This window comes from Camarhynchus parvulus, chromosome 12 (assembly GCF_901933205.1).
Source record: "Camarhynchus parvulus chromosome 12, STF_HiC, whole genome shotgun sequence".
Lineage (NCBI taxonomy): Eukaryota > Metazoa > Chordata > Aves > Passeriformes > Thraupidae > Camarhynchus > Camarhynchus parvulus.
In genome coordinates this window covers 8,547,956-8,560,512 of record NC_044582.1, presented here as the reverse complement: position 1 = coordinate 8,560,512, position 12,557 = coordinate 8,547,956, and the positions used below count along the sequence as shown (strand labels likewise).

General features: G+C 64.4%; 1 protein-coding gene across 1 annotated transcript in view; it reads right to left on the bottom strand.

Annotated features, from left to right (window-relative positions):
* The window catches only part of COL7A1 (collagen type VII alpha 1 chain), a 32,328-nt gene extending 20,173 nt beyond the window's left edge, over positions 1-12,155 (bottom strand). Inside the window, 40 exon segments of the mRNA XM_030956764.1 lie at positions 14-67; positions 210-236; positions 534-647; positions 733-801; positions 995-1,048; positions 1,122-1,157; positions 1,448-1,519; positions 1,842-1,934; positions 2,137-2,181; positions 2,297-2,323; positions 2,470-2,511; positions 2,613-2,770; positions 2,842-2,985; positions 3,063-3,189; positions 3,271-3,407; positions 3,484-3,630; positions 3,715-3,834; positions 3,997-4,143; positions 4,222-4,350; positions 4,431-4,577; positions 4,652-4,777; positions 4,859-5,002; positions 5,072-5,197; positions 5,361-5,507; positions 5,591-5,719; positions 5,941-6,090; positions 6,165-6,281; positions 6,443-6,589; positions 6,707-6,826; positions 7,514-7,663; positions 8,218-8,340; positions 8,419-8,548; positions 8,646-8,809; positions 9,012-9,170; positions 9,254-9,347; positions 9,441-9,470; positions 9,472-9,604; positions 9,687-9,867; positions 9,976-10,066; positions 12,058-12,155. Of these exon segments, the coding sequence (XP_030812624.1) occupies positions 14-67; positions 210-236; positions 534-647; positions 733-801; positions 995-1,048; positions 1,122-1,157; positions 1,448-1,519; positions 1,842-1,934; positions 2,137-2,181; positions 2,297-2,323; positions 2,470-2,511; positions 2,613-2,770; positions 2,842-2,985; positions 3,063-3,189; positions 3,271-3,407; positions 3,484-3,630; positions 3,715-3,834; positions 3,997-4,143; positions 4,222-4,350; positions 4,431-4,577; positions 4,652-4,777; positions 4,859-5,002; positions 5,072-5,197; positions 5,361-5,507; positions 5,591-5,719; positions 5,941-6,090; positions 6,165-6,281; positions 6,443-6,589; positions 6,707-6,826; positions 7,514-7,663; positions 8,218-8,340; positions 8,419-8,548; positions 8,646-8,809; positions 9,012-9,170; positions 9,254-9,347; positions 9,441-9,470; positions 9,472-9,604; positions 9,687-9,867; positions 9,976-10,066; positions 12,058-12,135 (4,428 nt within the window). The 5' untranslated portion in view covers positions 12,136-12,155.
* Between the last annotated feature and the right edge of the window lie 402 nt (positions 12,156-12,557).

Below are 12,557 nucleotides of genomic sequence, written 5' to 3'. Positions count from 1 at the left end.
GGGCTCAACTCACTGGGGGTCCCGGGTCCCCTCGAGGTACTGCCCCATCCACAAATCCAGGGGGGCCCTGCAGAGAGAAGGGTCAGCTCCTGTGGTTGCCCTGAGGGCTCAGTCCTCCCCAGCACCCTGAGGGGCTGCAGTGCCCTTGGACACTCAAGGGACCCCCATCCAGTAGGGTAAAGGAGTCAGGGAAATGCACAGCCACTCACCCTTTCCCCTCGGTCACCCTTCTCTCCCTGCAAAGGTGAAAAAAGCAAATTAGGGCAGTTCTGGGCTGTTCCCATGCCCTCCCTGAATAGGAGAGGAACATGCTGGGTAGAGCCATCATCAGTGGCATCAGGGTATGTGCATGCCAAGTGCCTCTCCCCACACTGCCCAGTGCCAGCAACAGCTCAGGCACGAGCATCTTGTGCAGGCACAGCCCACGAGCAGGGCCAGGAGCAGCCCATAGGCAGCAGCTCCAGGCAGCTGCCTGTTCCCCATCCCTCTGCCCACAGATCCCCAGCCTTCCCCATGCTGCATCGGGGATGTACCTTCACAAACTCTCCAGGAGGTCCTGGTAGCCCCATGGGTCCGAGTGGACCAGGGGGGCCTGGGTCACCAAGGGGCCCCCGTGGGCCAGGGATCCCAGGTGGGCCGGGCCTGCCCTGCAGGACAGAGGGGCTCCATCAGTTGAGGTGTGGGCTGGGGGTGCTGGCAGAGACCCCTTCACACCCATATCCCCACACCTACCGGCACACCCGGCTCCCCTCTCGGGCCTGGCAGCCCCTGCTCTCCATCCGTGATCACCCTGGGCTCTCCCTGCACCAGGAGGGGGAGATAAAATCAGTGACCATGTGTGCCACATGTGCCCTGCTGTGGCCACAGTGCCAGGGGTCTGGCAGGGACATGGCGAGGCCCTGGGGCCAGGAGATGCCAGGCACCAAGCTGTGCCCACCAGGGTCCCCAGAGCTCCCCAGGGACCCCTGTGGGGCAGCCCCTGCCCTTCACCTACCGGGTCACCTTTCTCCCCCTTTGGGCCAGGGAGTCCCGTGGGCCCACGTGTCCCCTGGGAAGGAAAGATGGGAATGAGAGGGGTGTTGGGTGTGAGAAGTGATGGGGAGGGTTGGGGCCATACTCACAGGATCCCCTCGAGGACCAGGGATGCCCTGGATGCCCTAGAAAACAACAGCTCAGGAGGTGAACACATCTCTGCCATCCAGGGCAGTGAGGATGGGACGAGATGGAATGGGGTGGCATGGCATGGCATGGCATGGCATGGCCAGCCAAAGCAAGGCTAGACAGTACACTTTGCCTGGGATACACACACAGGAGCCAGCAGTGCCCCTGCCAGCTGCTGAGACCGCCTCAGCACAGGGAGCAGGGAAGCAGGGGCTGGCTCAGGGAGCAGGCAGGGCGATGGAGAGCCCATTGTGCAGCAGCAAAGCCAGGGGACGCCCTTACTCACTGGCTGCCCAGGTGATCCAGGATTCCCAGGGCGTCCAGGACTTCCTGGTGCCCCATCAGCTCCAGGAAATCCCTACAGGACAGAGGAGCATTTTGTCAGCATCTGGGGTACCCCAGCACTACCAGACTCCTTCAGTGCCCCAGCACTGCTGGTCCCAGCCCTGGGAGCTCAGGGCAGCCCCAGGGCAGAGCTGGGTTCCAGGGTGCCTTTCCCCATGTGCTGAGCTGGGGTGTGAGAGTGCAGTGTGGGGCTGGGCTGGGGTTCTTCAGAGGGATTTCCCCTCCAGCATAGATGTGGAGACCAAAGGGACAAGGGGCAGTGAGAGGCCCCATGGAGCCAGGTCACTGTGTCCAGGGATCCTGGGGTGCCTAGGTGAGGGGCCAGAGGTACTCACCCTGTCCCCCTTCTTGCCCGGACCCTCGGCACTCTCTCCTGGTGGACCCTGTGGCCCTGGTGGTCCTGGAGAGCCAGGAAGCCCGTGGCGACCCTGGACACACAGGGGAGAGGACAGGCTGGGTGGCAAGTGGTGGTCAAAAGGTGTTGCCTGTCTACCCCTGTAGCAAGGGCTGGACAGGTCCTAGCCCCACACCCACCCACTGGCAGGACAAAGGGACAAAGGAACATGAGGACATGGAGACCATGGCACTGCCCTCTCCAGGCTCTTATGCCCCCCTCCATCAGGTTATTACCGGCTGCCCAGGGAGACCTGGTGGTCCCATACGTCCTTGCAGTCCCTGCAGAGACAAAGCCAGTAGTAAGCATCCCCTGTGAGCTGATGTTAGCCTGGTTTGGGAGATGCAAACCTCCCAAAGCCACCAGCTGGTGGCGGGGTGTCCCCAAAGCACTCACTGCCTCACCGCGTTCTCCCTTCTCGCCCTGCAAGGGACAGAGGGAAGGGGTTAGGGGCTGGCACTCTTGTGCTTAACTCCCCACTGGGCTTCTGCTGTCAGCAGCTCGGGGTCCACGACCCATGCTGAGTACTTGTGGCACAGCACAGTATGGCACAGCCTTGAGAAGCTCACCTTGGGGCACTTCACAGTGCAGGGCTTTGGCTTTGGCTCCGGCTGGCAAGAAAAGATAAGCCTGTGTGAACCCAGGGATCAGAGATCCCCTGGCTCACATGGGTTGTTCCCTCTGCACACCCCTGAGGTACTCTGGCCCTTACCCTGGTGGAGATGATGGTGCAGAGGTCATCGGTGAGCTCTCCCTCCAGCTCTGCCAGGTCGCTGCCATGGTAGATGTACCGTGGGTCCTCACTGGTGACCATGCGCCGGAGCTGCTCCCTGTCTGCCCCCTCCATGCCCACTGCCAGCACCTGGACCCCTGAGCAGAGAGCACCCTCAGAATCCCACAGTAGTCCCTGCACACCCTGATGAGACCCTATTAATCCTCACCCCCAGCCTTGACATCCCTGGCCACAGTGATGGCATCATCCCCTGAGGGGCTGTCGGCCAGAACCACCAGCACTGCTGGCACCCCGGGACGGCGCCCTGCGCCAGGACTCAGCAGGTACGTCCTGGCAAAGGTGATGGCTGCCCCTAGACAGGGAGAAGGAAGAAGGGACAGTCAGCAGGATCCCAGAAACACTGCCCCAGCTCCTAGGGCTGCCCCTCACCGATGTTGTTGCCGCTGGGCTCCTCGTAGCGCATGGCACGGATCTGCTCCAGCACGGTGTGCAGGTCACTGGAGCGATTCAGGAGCAGCCAGGGTAGGCTGCGGTAGCTGTATGTGGCCAGGGCCACCTGCAAGGGTGCAGGGGAGCAGTGGGCACCACGGCCCACCCACGACCCCCCTGTGACCCCAGTGCTGTGGCAGCAGCCTACCTGTGTGCCCTCAGGGCCCAGGCGCCCCAGGGCAGACACGGTGTTGGAGAGGAGGGTGCGGACAGCGCTGGCTCCAGAGGAGCTGTTGCGGGTGCCGTGTACCAGAAAGACCACGTCACCGAGGGCATCCCTGCAGACTGCGGGACAGGAAGAGCTGAAGCCACCACCAGAGTGGAGACAAGGCCAGCCCACCCTGCAGGGACCCCCCAGTACCTGTGCGCTCACTGACGGACGCCTCAGCACCCGGAGTGCTCCCCAGGAGCGGCCGCAGGGTGAAGGTGTAGCGCTGGCCCAGGCGCAGCCCGGGGACCTGCTGGGAGCTGGCAGTGCTGGGCAGCGTCTGCCCCCTCTCCCCACCAGCTGCCACCCAGGGCACAGTCAGAGGGATCAGCCAGCCCCTGCGGGGATGCCTCCCACCGTCCTGGGGCCACCCACTCCTCTCACCTGCAGGAGGGCTCCAGGAGAGGACATAGCCAGAGGCACCGGGGACTGGGGTCCAGGTGAGAGTCACTGAATCCCTCTGCACCTCCGTCACCCGCAGACTGGTGATATGGCTTGGGGCAGCTACCAAGGGGAAGGAAAGGGTGTCCCGGCTTCATGGGGGAACCCTCAACGTGCTCCCTCCCCAGCCCAATACTGGGACAGTCCGTCCCTGGGTGCCCCTCTGGGCTCAAGCCATGTCTTGGGGGCTCATGCTGCCTTGGCCTCAGGTAGGCAGTTCCTTACTGGTGATGGCAGTGATGGTGGCTGGCTCGCTCTCCCGGCCCCCAGCCAGGCTGGTGATGCTGATGTGGTAGTGCCGGCCTGGCTCCAGTCCCGACAGGGTATAAGAGCTGGAGGTGGCTGGGAGCTGCTGGCTATGCTGGGGCCCCCCTGGCAGGGGCAGAGAGGGGTGAGGGGGTGCGGGTGGGGGCCGGCAGGGATGCAGGGGCTCCAGCCAGCCATGCTTACCTTCAGCCAGACGCCAGAACAGGCGGTACCCGGTGCTGCCAGCCACTGGCAGCCAGGTCAGGCGCAGGCGGTGCTCCGAGGCCTCGGTCACCTGGAAGCCGCTGACAGGATGTGGGGGGACTGCCTCCGCTGTGGGACAGAGGGGCAGGTGTCAGGGGCAGGAGTGCCCAGTGCCACCCTCGGGTGATGCCCCCTGCCCCAGCACTCACGGGTGGTGACGACAATGGAGACGGGGTTGCCTTCCCGGTTGCCAATGAGTGCTGTCACCTTCACAGTGTAGGAGACGCCTCCCTCCAGGTTGGGGATGTCAAAGGAGTTGGTGTGGCCAGGAACTCGCCGGCTGTTCTCCGAACCCCCTGCCAAGGACTGTGGCATGAGGCCCCCCACCCTGCTGCCCTCACAGCCCACCCCCATCCCCACCCCACAGTACCGTCCCTGCGGCTCCACACCACACGGTAGGCAGTGGCTCCCGGCACACCGACCCAAGTGACACGGGCAACATTGCTCCTGGATGCCTGCACCTCCAGCTGCGTCACCTTCCCCACCTGCTCTGGCACTGTGACACCAAGAGGGCCACTGTCACCCTGGGTCACAGCCAATGGCACCAGCCAGCAATGTCAGGCGGGGGTTACCTCACCTATCCGTCCCGTGGCAGTGACAGGGCTGCCCTCACGGCCATCCACAATGGCTGAGACACTGACGGTGTAGACAATGTTGGCGTGCAGCCCATCGATGGTGAAGGTGGTGGGGTCAGCAGGAAGGAAGCGGGATTTCTTCAGACCTAAGTGATGGCTGGGATAGGAAGGGCTCCAGCAGTGCTGCCCCAGCACCCCATGGTCCATACACTCACCATCACTGCCTTGCCACGTCAGCAGGTAGCCCCCAGCACCTGGCAGCCCTCGCCAGGTGACCCGCAGCTGGCTGGGACCGGCCTCCATCACCCGCAGATCCGAGATGCTGCCCACCTCTGGGTACTCTGCACCACCCCATAACACCACAGCATCACCCTGGGGAGTCCAAAGGGACCCCACAGCCAGGCTGCCATCCCAAGGGGTTGCAGGGGGATAGAGACAGCTGCAAGCCAGAGTGGGAACATGCAGTACCAGAACTCCTGGCACCAAACCCTGCCATGGACTTACTGAGGCGGACGGTGAGCGTGGCAGCACTGCCCTCCCGGCCGCCTGCCAGTGCCGAGACACGCACCAGGTAGGGGACACCCTCCCGGAGGTCACCGAGCTCCAGCCCCGTCTGGCTGCCGGGGATGCGCCTCGTCCTCTCCGTGCCATCTGCCAGGAGGAGGGCAGTGCAGTGGCTCGGTGTCACTGTCAGGATCCCCCGGGTGCCACCCTGGCCCTGCCCACAGACTCACCCTGGCTGTTGCGCAGCACCACTTTGTACTCGGTGGCACCGGGGACAGCGGTCCAGCTCAGCCGTACCCGCCTGCCCGACTCCTCAACGAGCCGCAGGTCTGACACAGCACCCACGGGTGCCTCCACGCCTGTCAGGGGACACGTGAGGCACACTGGAGCGGCACAGCCTGGACAGCACTACCCCCATACTCAGCACAACCCCCATACTCATCCTGGGCTGTGACCACACAGCTGGGGGTTCTCATGGCCAAGGCAGTCCTCAGCCTGAGCAATGCCCATTGGGACATCCCTCAATGCCAAAGGCTTGGAATGCTGGGGGACAGCTCAGGGGACCCACAGCAGCACTGACCTGTCTGAAAGGTGGTGACAGGGGTGGCCACCTCCCCACCATCATAGAGCGTGTAGAGGGTGATGCGGTACTCAGTGCCCGGCTTCAGCCCCGTCAGCTGGTAAGTATTGGTGCTGCTGGGGAGAGACACTGTTCTGGGGGGCTCTGGTCCTGCAGGAAGGGAAGGATCACAGCCAGCTGCTGGCATGGAGGGCCCACAGGGGCAACAGGCACCTCGAGCCTACCTGTGGCTCTCTTCCACTCCAGACGGTAGCCACGAGCATCACGGGCACTGGTCCAGAGCACTTGGATGGATGTGGGGCCCAGGATGTTGGTCTGCAGCGTCTGGTCTGTACCTGCCTCTGCAAGAGGGACCCCCGTGGGCCAGGGTACCTTGTGCCACCCTGCTGCAGCCACCCAGCCCATGTCCCTGGTCCTGCACATGGCAAGGATAGGGGCCACGAGGGCTGGTCCCTGCCCCCTCCCATGCACAGCAGCAGGATCACCTGTACCCAACACTTACCTGTCCTCTGCCGCACAGTGGCTGTGGGCCCCTCCAGCTGCCTGAAGAGTGGGGCCACCGTCACCACATAGTCGGTGTTGGGCTGCAGCCCCACCAGTGTATGTGACATCTGCCCGGCATCCAGGTCCACCCTCTGCCTGTCCTGCCCTGTGGGAGCCAGTGCAGCAGTCCCTTGGGGAGGTCAGCCAGCAGGTGACACCAGCTCCCTCCTGTCCTTCCTCAGGGACCAGCAGAAGCAGCACAAGCTGTGGGAGAGGCACCTACCTGTGCGGGTTGCCCAGGAGAGGCGGTAGCCGGTGGCGCCACTGACAGGCTGCCAGGCCAGCAGCATGCTCTGTGCTGACACGTTGTGCACTGCCAAGTGCTGCACGCCCACCAGGTGCCCTGTGGGAGGGAGGTGACTGTCCATCTTCCCCATGGGAATGGGGCAGGGGGCAGCAGGAAGGACCTTCACCTGCAAAGCGCTGTCTGCAGGAAGCCCCCTTGCCCCTGCTCACCAATGCTAACCACGCTGAGGTCACTGCGTGCAGCCCATGCTCAGGCAGCTCCTTCAAAGCATCAAACTGTGCAAAATGGAGCTCAAATGTCTTCCTCTTAATGCCTTAAATACTTTCTGTGGGTTAAGACTGCCTGGGGCATCTGAAGGAATTGGTTTGCCAAAATCTGATGCTCGCAAAGGTGCTGGCCTCGGGCCTCACCCCCACTCCTACCCAGAGATGCTTTCCAACAGCCTCTGCCCTGGTGGAAACCACACTTTCCTCCCACAGAGCACTGTACTCAAACCCTGCATTTTTTCAGTCAACATTTTTTATGTCATGGGAGGAAAGCTCTGGTGGAAACATTCCCAGAAGGCTGCAAAGGAAATTGGGAGCACACAGTGCTGCATCCTGTCCTGGGAGCAACTTTTGGGGCCCAGAGCATCACCTTGTAGCCATGCTCACCTGAATCCCCATCCCACCCCCACAGGCAGCCACGGACCAGGCAGCCCCATCCCAATGGGGCACAATGATTGGAGGGGGGAATCCCTGTGCTGGGAGCCCTTTCCTAACCCTGGCTGGGCACAGCACTTACGTGTCCGGGCGGTGAGGGTGGCAGGGACAGCGGGCTGCTGTGCATAGTGGGGCCGGAGCATCACCACGTACTCAGTATCAGGCTGCAGGTTGCTGAGTGTGGCTGACTGTGCGCTGGCTGTCAGGCTTTTCTCCTCTCTCTGAGGTGCTCCTGGAGGGGTGTGGGGGCACAGGGACATAGCACACACCAGGCCCAGCAGGGAAGGGGTGTCTGTGGGCCTGCACCCTGCCCTGAGGATGCCAGTCAGTGCCAGGGGTGGGGAGCACTGGGAAGAGGCTGGGACGTGGGCCAGGGCAGGGGCACCCCCTGCAGCACCCCAGGCCAGGGTGAGGCTGCCAGGTGTGTGGCTCCAGCCCCGTTCCTGGCTAGAACGGGGGTCTGCTGCCTGCCCCCCATGTGCAGCAGCCATGGGGGCACACGCCAGGCCCCCAGCCATTGTGTACGCCCAAGCACACACCCTGAACCTTGCACATGAAGCCTCAGGGTGCGGGAATACACAGGCTGCCTCCCCAGCTTGGCACAACACGCGCCCCACGCCCAGTGCACACGTGCCGGCTGCCGTGTGAGGGTGGGTGGATACACACCCACTGCACTCCGGGCATGTATCCCTGCATTCACACTCTTCTGTGCATCCCTCTGCCCAGGGGCTGCACAAAGGCAGGCTGCCCAGGCAGCCCCGACCCTCGCAGGGCCCATGCCCTCACCTTGCACAGCATAGCTGAGGCTGTAGCCCTGGGGGGGCTCAGGGCCAGGCTGCCAGGCCAGCCGCAGAAAGGTGGGTCCAGCCTCCACCACGCGAAAATCCAGCACGGAGCCAGCACGGCTTTCTAGAGGCACACAGAAACAGGGATGAGTCCCCAGCCCCATGCCTGCACTCACCCATCCCTGCAGACATGGACACTCACGGGTCCGTGCTCGGCCGGACACGGACTCGCCGATGCTGTTGGCGTACTGGGCGGTGACAGTGACCAGGTACTCTGTCCCAACACGCAGCCCCCGCAGCACAGCGTTTGTCTCCCGTGGCCCCACGCTCACCTGGGCAGGAACAATGTCACCCCCTCATCTTCCCCAGGTCACACGTGGAGCCACCAGGAACCCCAGGAGCTCTGAGCAGTCAGGTGGAAGCACTCACCTCCTGCCTCTCTGCCATGACGGGCTGCCCTAGCCCTGTCAGTGGCACGTACTGCACCCGGTAGGCAGTGATGGGGCCACTGGCTGCTCTCCAGCGGACCCGCAGATGGTCCAGGCCCCGCTCCGGGATCTCCAGGTTGGAGGGGCCAGTGTGGCTTGGCCCATCTGTGGGGTAGCACAGGGGCTGTTGGCTCCATAGTGCATGAAGCAGAGAGGAGATCTTGCTGTGGCAGCACAGATGTGTGCCCGATGGGATGGGATAGCCAGGAGGTCATCTTGGGGGTGGGACAGATGCTAAGGATGCACAGTCTGGCACCCAGCACTGTCAGCACCTGCGCCCCTCAGGGAGGAGGATGGGGGCCCATACCCAGCAGGCGCAGGGTGCCCCCAACAGTGGTGCACACCCTCCGTGTTATCAGTGGCACCAGCGTGTCCAGCAGCTTGAAATCGCCGACGTAGAAGAAGAAGGCATCAGTAGGCATCGAGGCCACACGGACCAGCTCCTTGCGGTCAGCGTTCTTAATACCTGGGACACAGGGAGGTGGTGGGTGAGGGAGGAACCTGAACCAAGCAGAAGACTCTTTCATGTGCTGCAGAAGCCTCACTCACCCACAGCAAAGACCTTGATGCCCTGGCTCTTCAGCTTCGCTGCCGGCCCCTCAGCATCATCCTGGGACTTGCCATCCGTGATGAGAATGCAGATCTGCAGGGCCAGGAAAGAGGTGTGAGATCCAGCATGGGGACCATGGGCCTGACACTTCTCCCCGTGTTGCCAGGGTCACTGCTCTGCACATACCTGGGGGACCCCAGGCCGGCGCAGCATGCGTGGGGCCGAAGAAGTTGTCAGCAATGTAGCGGAAGCCAGCGCCTGTCCGTGTATTGCCACCCTTGTAGCTCAGCTGCTGGATGGCCCTCCGGACACTTGTGCCATCAGTGTGCTGGGAGAATGAGAACTCCACCCTGGGGAGTGCAGGGGGACACTGTCACTGTCACCCAGCCCTGCCACCCTGCATCCCACCCGTGCCCCCTGCCTTGGGCTCACCGTGGGTCATCACTGTACTGTGCCATGGCAAAGCGCACTGCCTTCTCACCCACCACCTGCACAAAGGGCCCCACCAGCTCCTCCATGAAGGTGCGGACAGCTCGGAAGTTGTTCCTTCCGATGCTGGATGAGCCATCCACCAGGAAGGCGATGTCAGCCTCCAGCACATCCTCACACACTGCTGCGGAGCGGTGACAGCACTCAGGGCACAGACTGGCCCTGTGGCACATTGGTACTGAAGCCCTCTTACTGTCCCACCCACCGTGTGGACCCAGGGCTCAGCACCTACCTTGGCTCCTCTTCTGTGCCATGGCAGCTGGAGGACGCAGGAGCGCCGGGAGCACAGCCAGGAGTAGGAGTTGGCTGCTCATCGTGGGAGCCTGCAGGATAGGATGCTGCCACCACCGTCTCACACCAGCCCCAAGCCTTGGGGACAGCAGTTCGGGAGGTTCCCAGCACCACCCGTGCCAGCACGCCGGGCAGCGCTGGGAAGGCAGGGTGCCAGCGCCACCCCAGGCACCCCAGGGCGCGGGGAGAGCCCCGCTCCGGGCCGGGACAGGCGGGTGGGAGCCGGCCCGTGAGCAGCCGGTGGGGCTGTCCGCGGTGCGGGGGATACAGAGAGCCCCGGCCCGGCTACAGCCCGGGATCCGCCCCTGCCACCCCTTCCCCTGCCCCACGGCATCGGCACGGGCAGCGGCGCCCTTGGCCCCCGCCCGCAGGGGCTCCTCCGCCCCGGGAAGGGGCTCCAGGGCAGCGGGAGCCAGCGCGGGCAGCCCTGCCTCCAGCCCCTGCCCCGCCGCACGGAGGGCACCTGGCCCGGTACCCCCGCGATGTCCCAGCCCCAGCTCAGCCCTGCCTCCAGCCCCTGCCCCGCCGCACGGAGGGCACCTGGCCCGGTACCCCCGCGCTGGCTCCGCCGGGTCCCGGCCCCAGCTCAGCCCGGCCCGGGCGGTGCCAGCCCCGCCGCGGAGCGCGGCCGAGTGCCCGCGGTGCCCCCGCGGCGGCTCCGACGTGCCCCGCAGTGCCCCCGCCCCAGCTCCAGGCTCACCCGCCGCCCCCGTGGGGCCGCTCCGTCCCGCACTGCTCCGAGCCGTTCCGTGCCGAGCCGTGCCGGGCGCAGGCGGTGCCGTCGCGCACCGGCCCCCGGCGCTCCCGCCCCTTTATGGAGGGCGGCCCGGAGCACGGGCCGGGGGGAGCGGAGCGGCGCGGCCCCCGCCCAGCCCGGCCTCCCAAAGGGCTTTTCCCACCGCTCCCCTGAGAGGGAAGGAAGGAAGTAAAGAAAGCAGCTCCTCAGGCTCTCCCCGCTCCAGGGCCACCCGGGCTGCCCCGCGGCTGCACGGCGTGCAGCGGCTACGGGATGGGGATGGAGCAGGAGAGGGCTGGACACCCGGGAACGGCTGCTGCTGGATTTGCCACCGAGACCTCCGTGAGGGGCTGAGTGGGCTCCAGTAAGGCTCAAGGCAGTTTTGCCTCCAGCATCTTTCAGGAAGGTGAGCACCTCTGGCACCTGCCGGCAAAGAGCTGGCCACCCACTTCCTTCCATCCATCCATCCATCCATCCATCCATCCATCCATCCATCCATCCATCCATCCATCCATCCATCCATCCATCCATCCCAGGGGCACGTGTCCTGGAGACTTGGGGCCTGGATCCAGGCAGACCTGGATGGAGCTGCCACAGGGACTTGAGCCCCTGGCACCATCTGGGTTAAAGCCTGGCTCTGAGCACTGGCCCTGGGAAGGGCACTGGTGGTGAAGGCCTGCTCCCCATGCCAGCACAGCTCCCTCCAGGCTGCAGGACAGCCAGGCCTCATCCAGGATCCTTCCTGCACACACGGCTGGGGCCACCCAGCATGTGGGGCCCTGGCATCCATGGTTCTAGTACAGGGACTGCACTGGAGTCAGCTGTGGGAACATTGTCCTGCCCTGCTCAAAACACCATCTCACAGCAGGCTTGTGGCTGAGACCTACTCCACAGCTGGAGACACTTGCTGAAAAGCCACTGGTGATGTGGCTGCAGGTGCTGGGAGGAGGAGAAAGGGAGAAGATGCCCAGCAAGGCAGGCAGGAACCTCGTGTTGCCCTGGTCTCACTTCTGCCCATCCTGTGACTGGTGGAACAGTCCCCGGAGGCTCCTCCTCAGCCCAGAGTGCACCCTTGACCCTCGGGGTGCTCCTCACCCCCAGGGCACCTGTGGGACCACAATGCTCCTTGGGGCACATCACAGAGCACCTCATCACCTCATCTTCCCCACTGGTGCCTGTGCTCCCCTGGGGTTGACCCTGGCTCAAGGAACCTGCCGTGCACCCCATGCCACCTACCCTCTGTCCCCTTGGTCAGCCCTCATTCCCTGTCCCCAGCACCCCACGTACCTGTGCCCTCCTGGCCCCTGCCCCAGGGGCTCCCCTCCGGCTCCTGGCAGGGCAATGCACAGACAGGTCCAGAGGCATCTTCCTGTGGGCAGCAAGAGGAGCAACAGTGGGGATCTCTGGGGCCCAGGGCCACCTCGCAGCTGGGGGCCGGGGGCAGGGCCACCGGCCACCGAGCAAAGATGCTCCAGGGTCGGCTGCAGGCAACTTTCCCAGGCACAAGCTGTTCCCAGGCAGGGGAGGAGCGGCGATGCCCTCGCTCTTCTTAAAGGTACAGCAAGCAGTGCCTCCCCTCCTCTTCATTAGCCTTCCTCTCCTTAGACCTCAGCCCCGGCCCCCAGGGCTGGCGGGCGGGTTCCGGAGCTCGCCGTGCCCGCAGCTTTGCCCCTGCCTGCCCCAGCCCCGCGGGTCCGGCCGTCCGTCCAGCATCCTCAGGTCAAGACCGTCCCCAGACCCTCCTCCCGCCAGAGCCCGTTTAATGAAGACAGGGCGGCCTGTCCCAA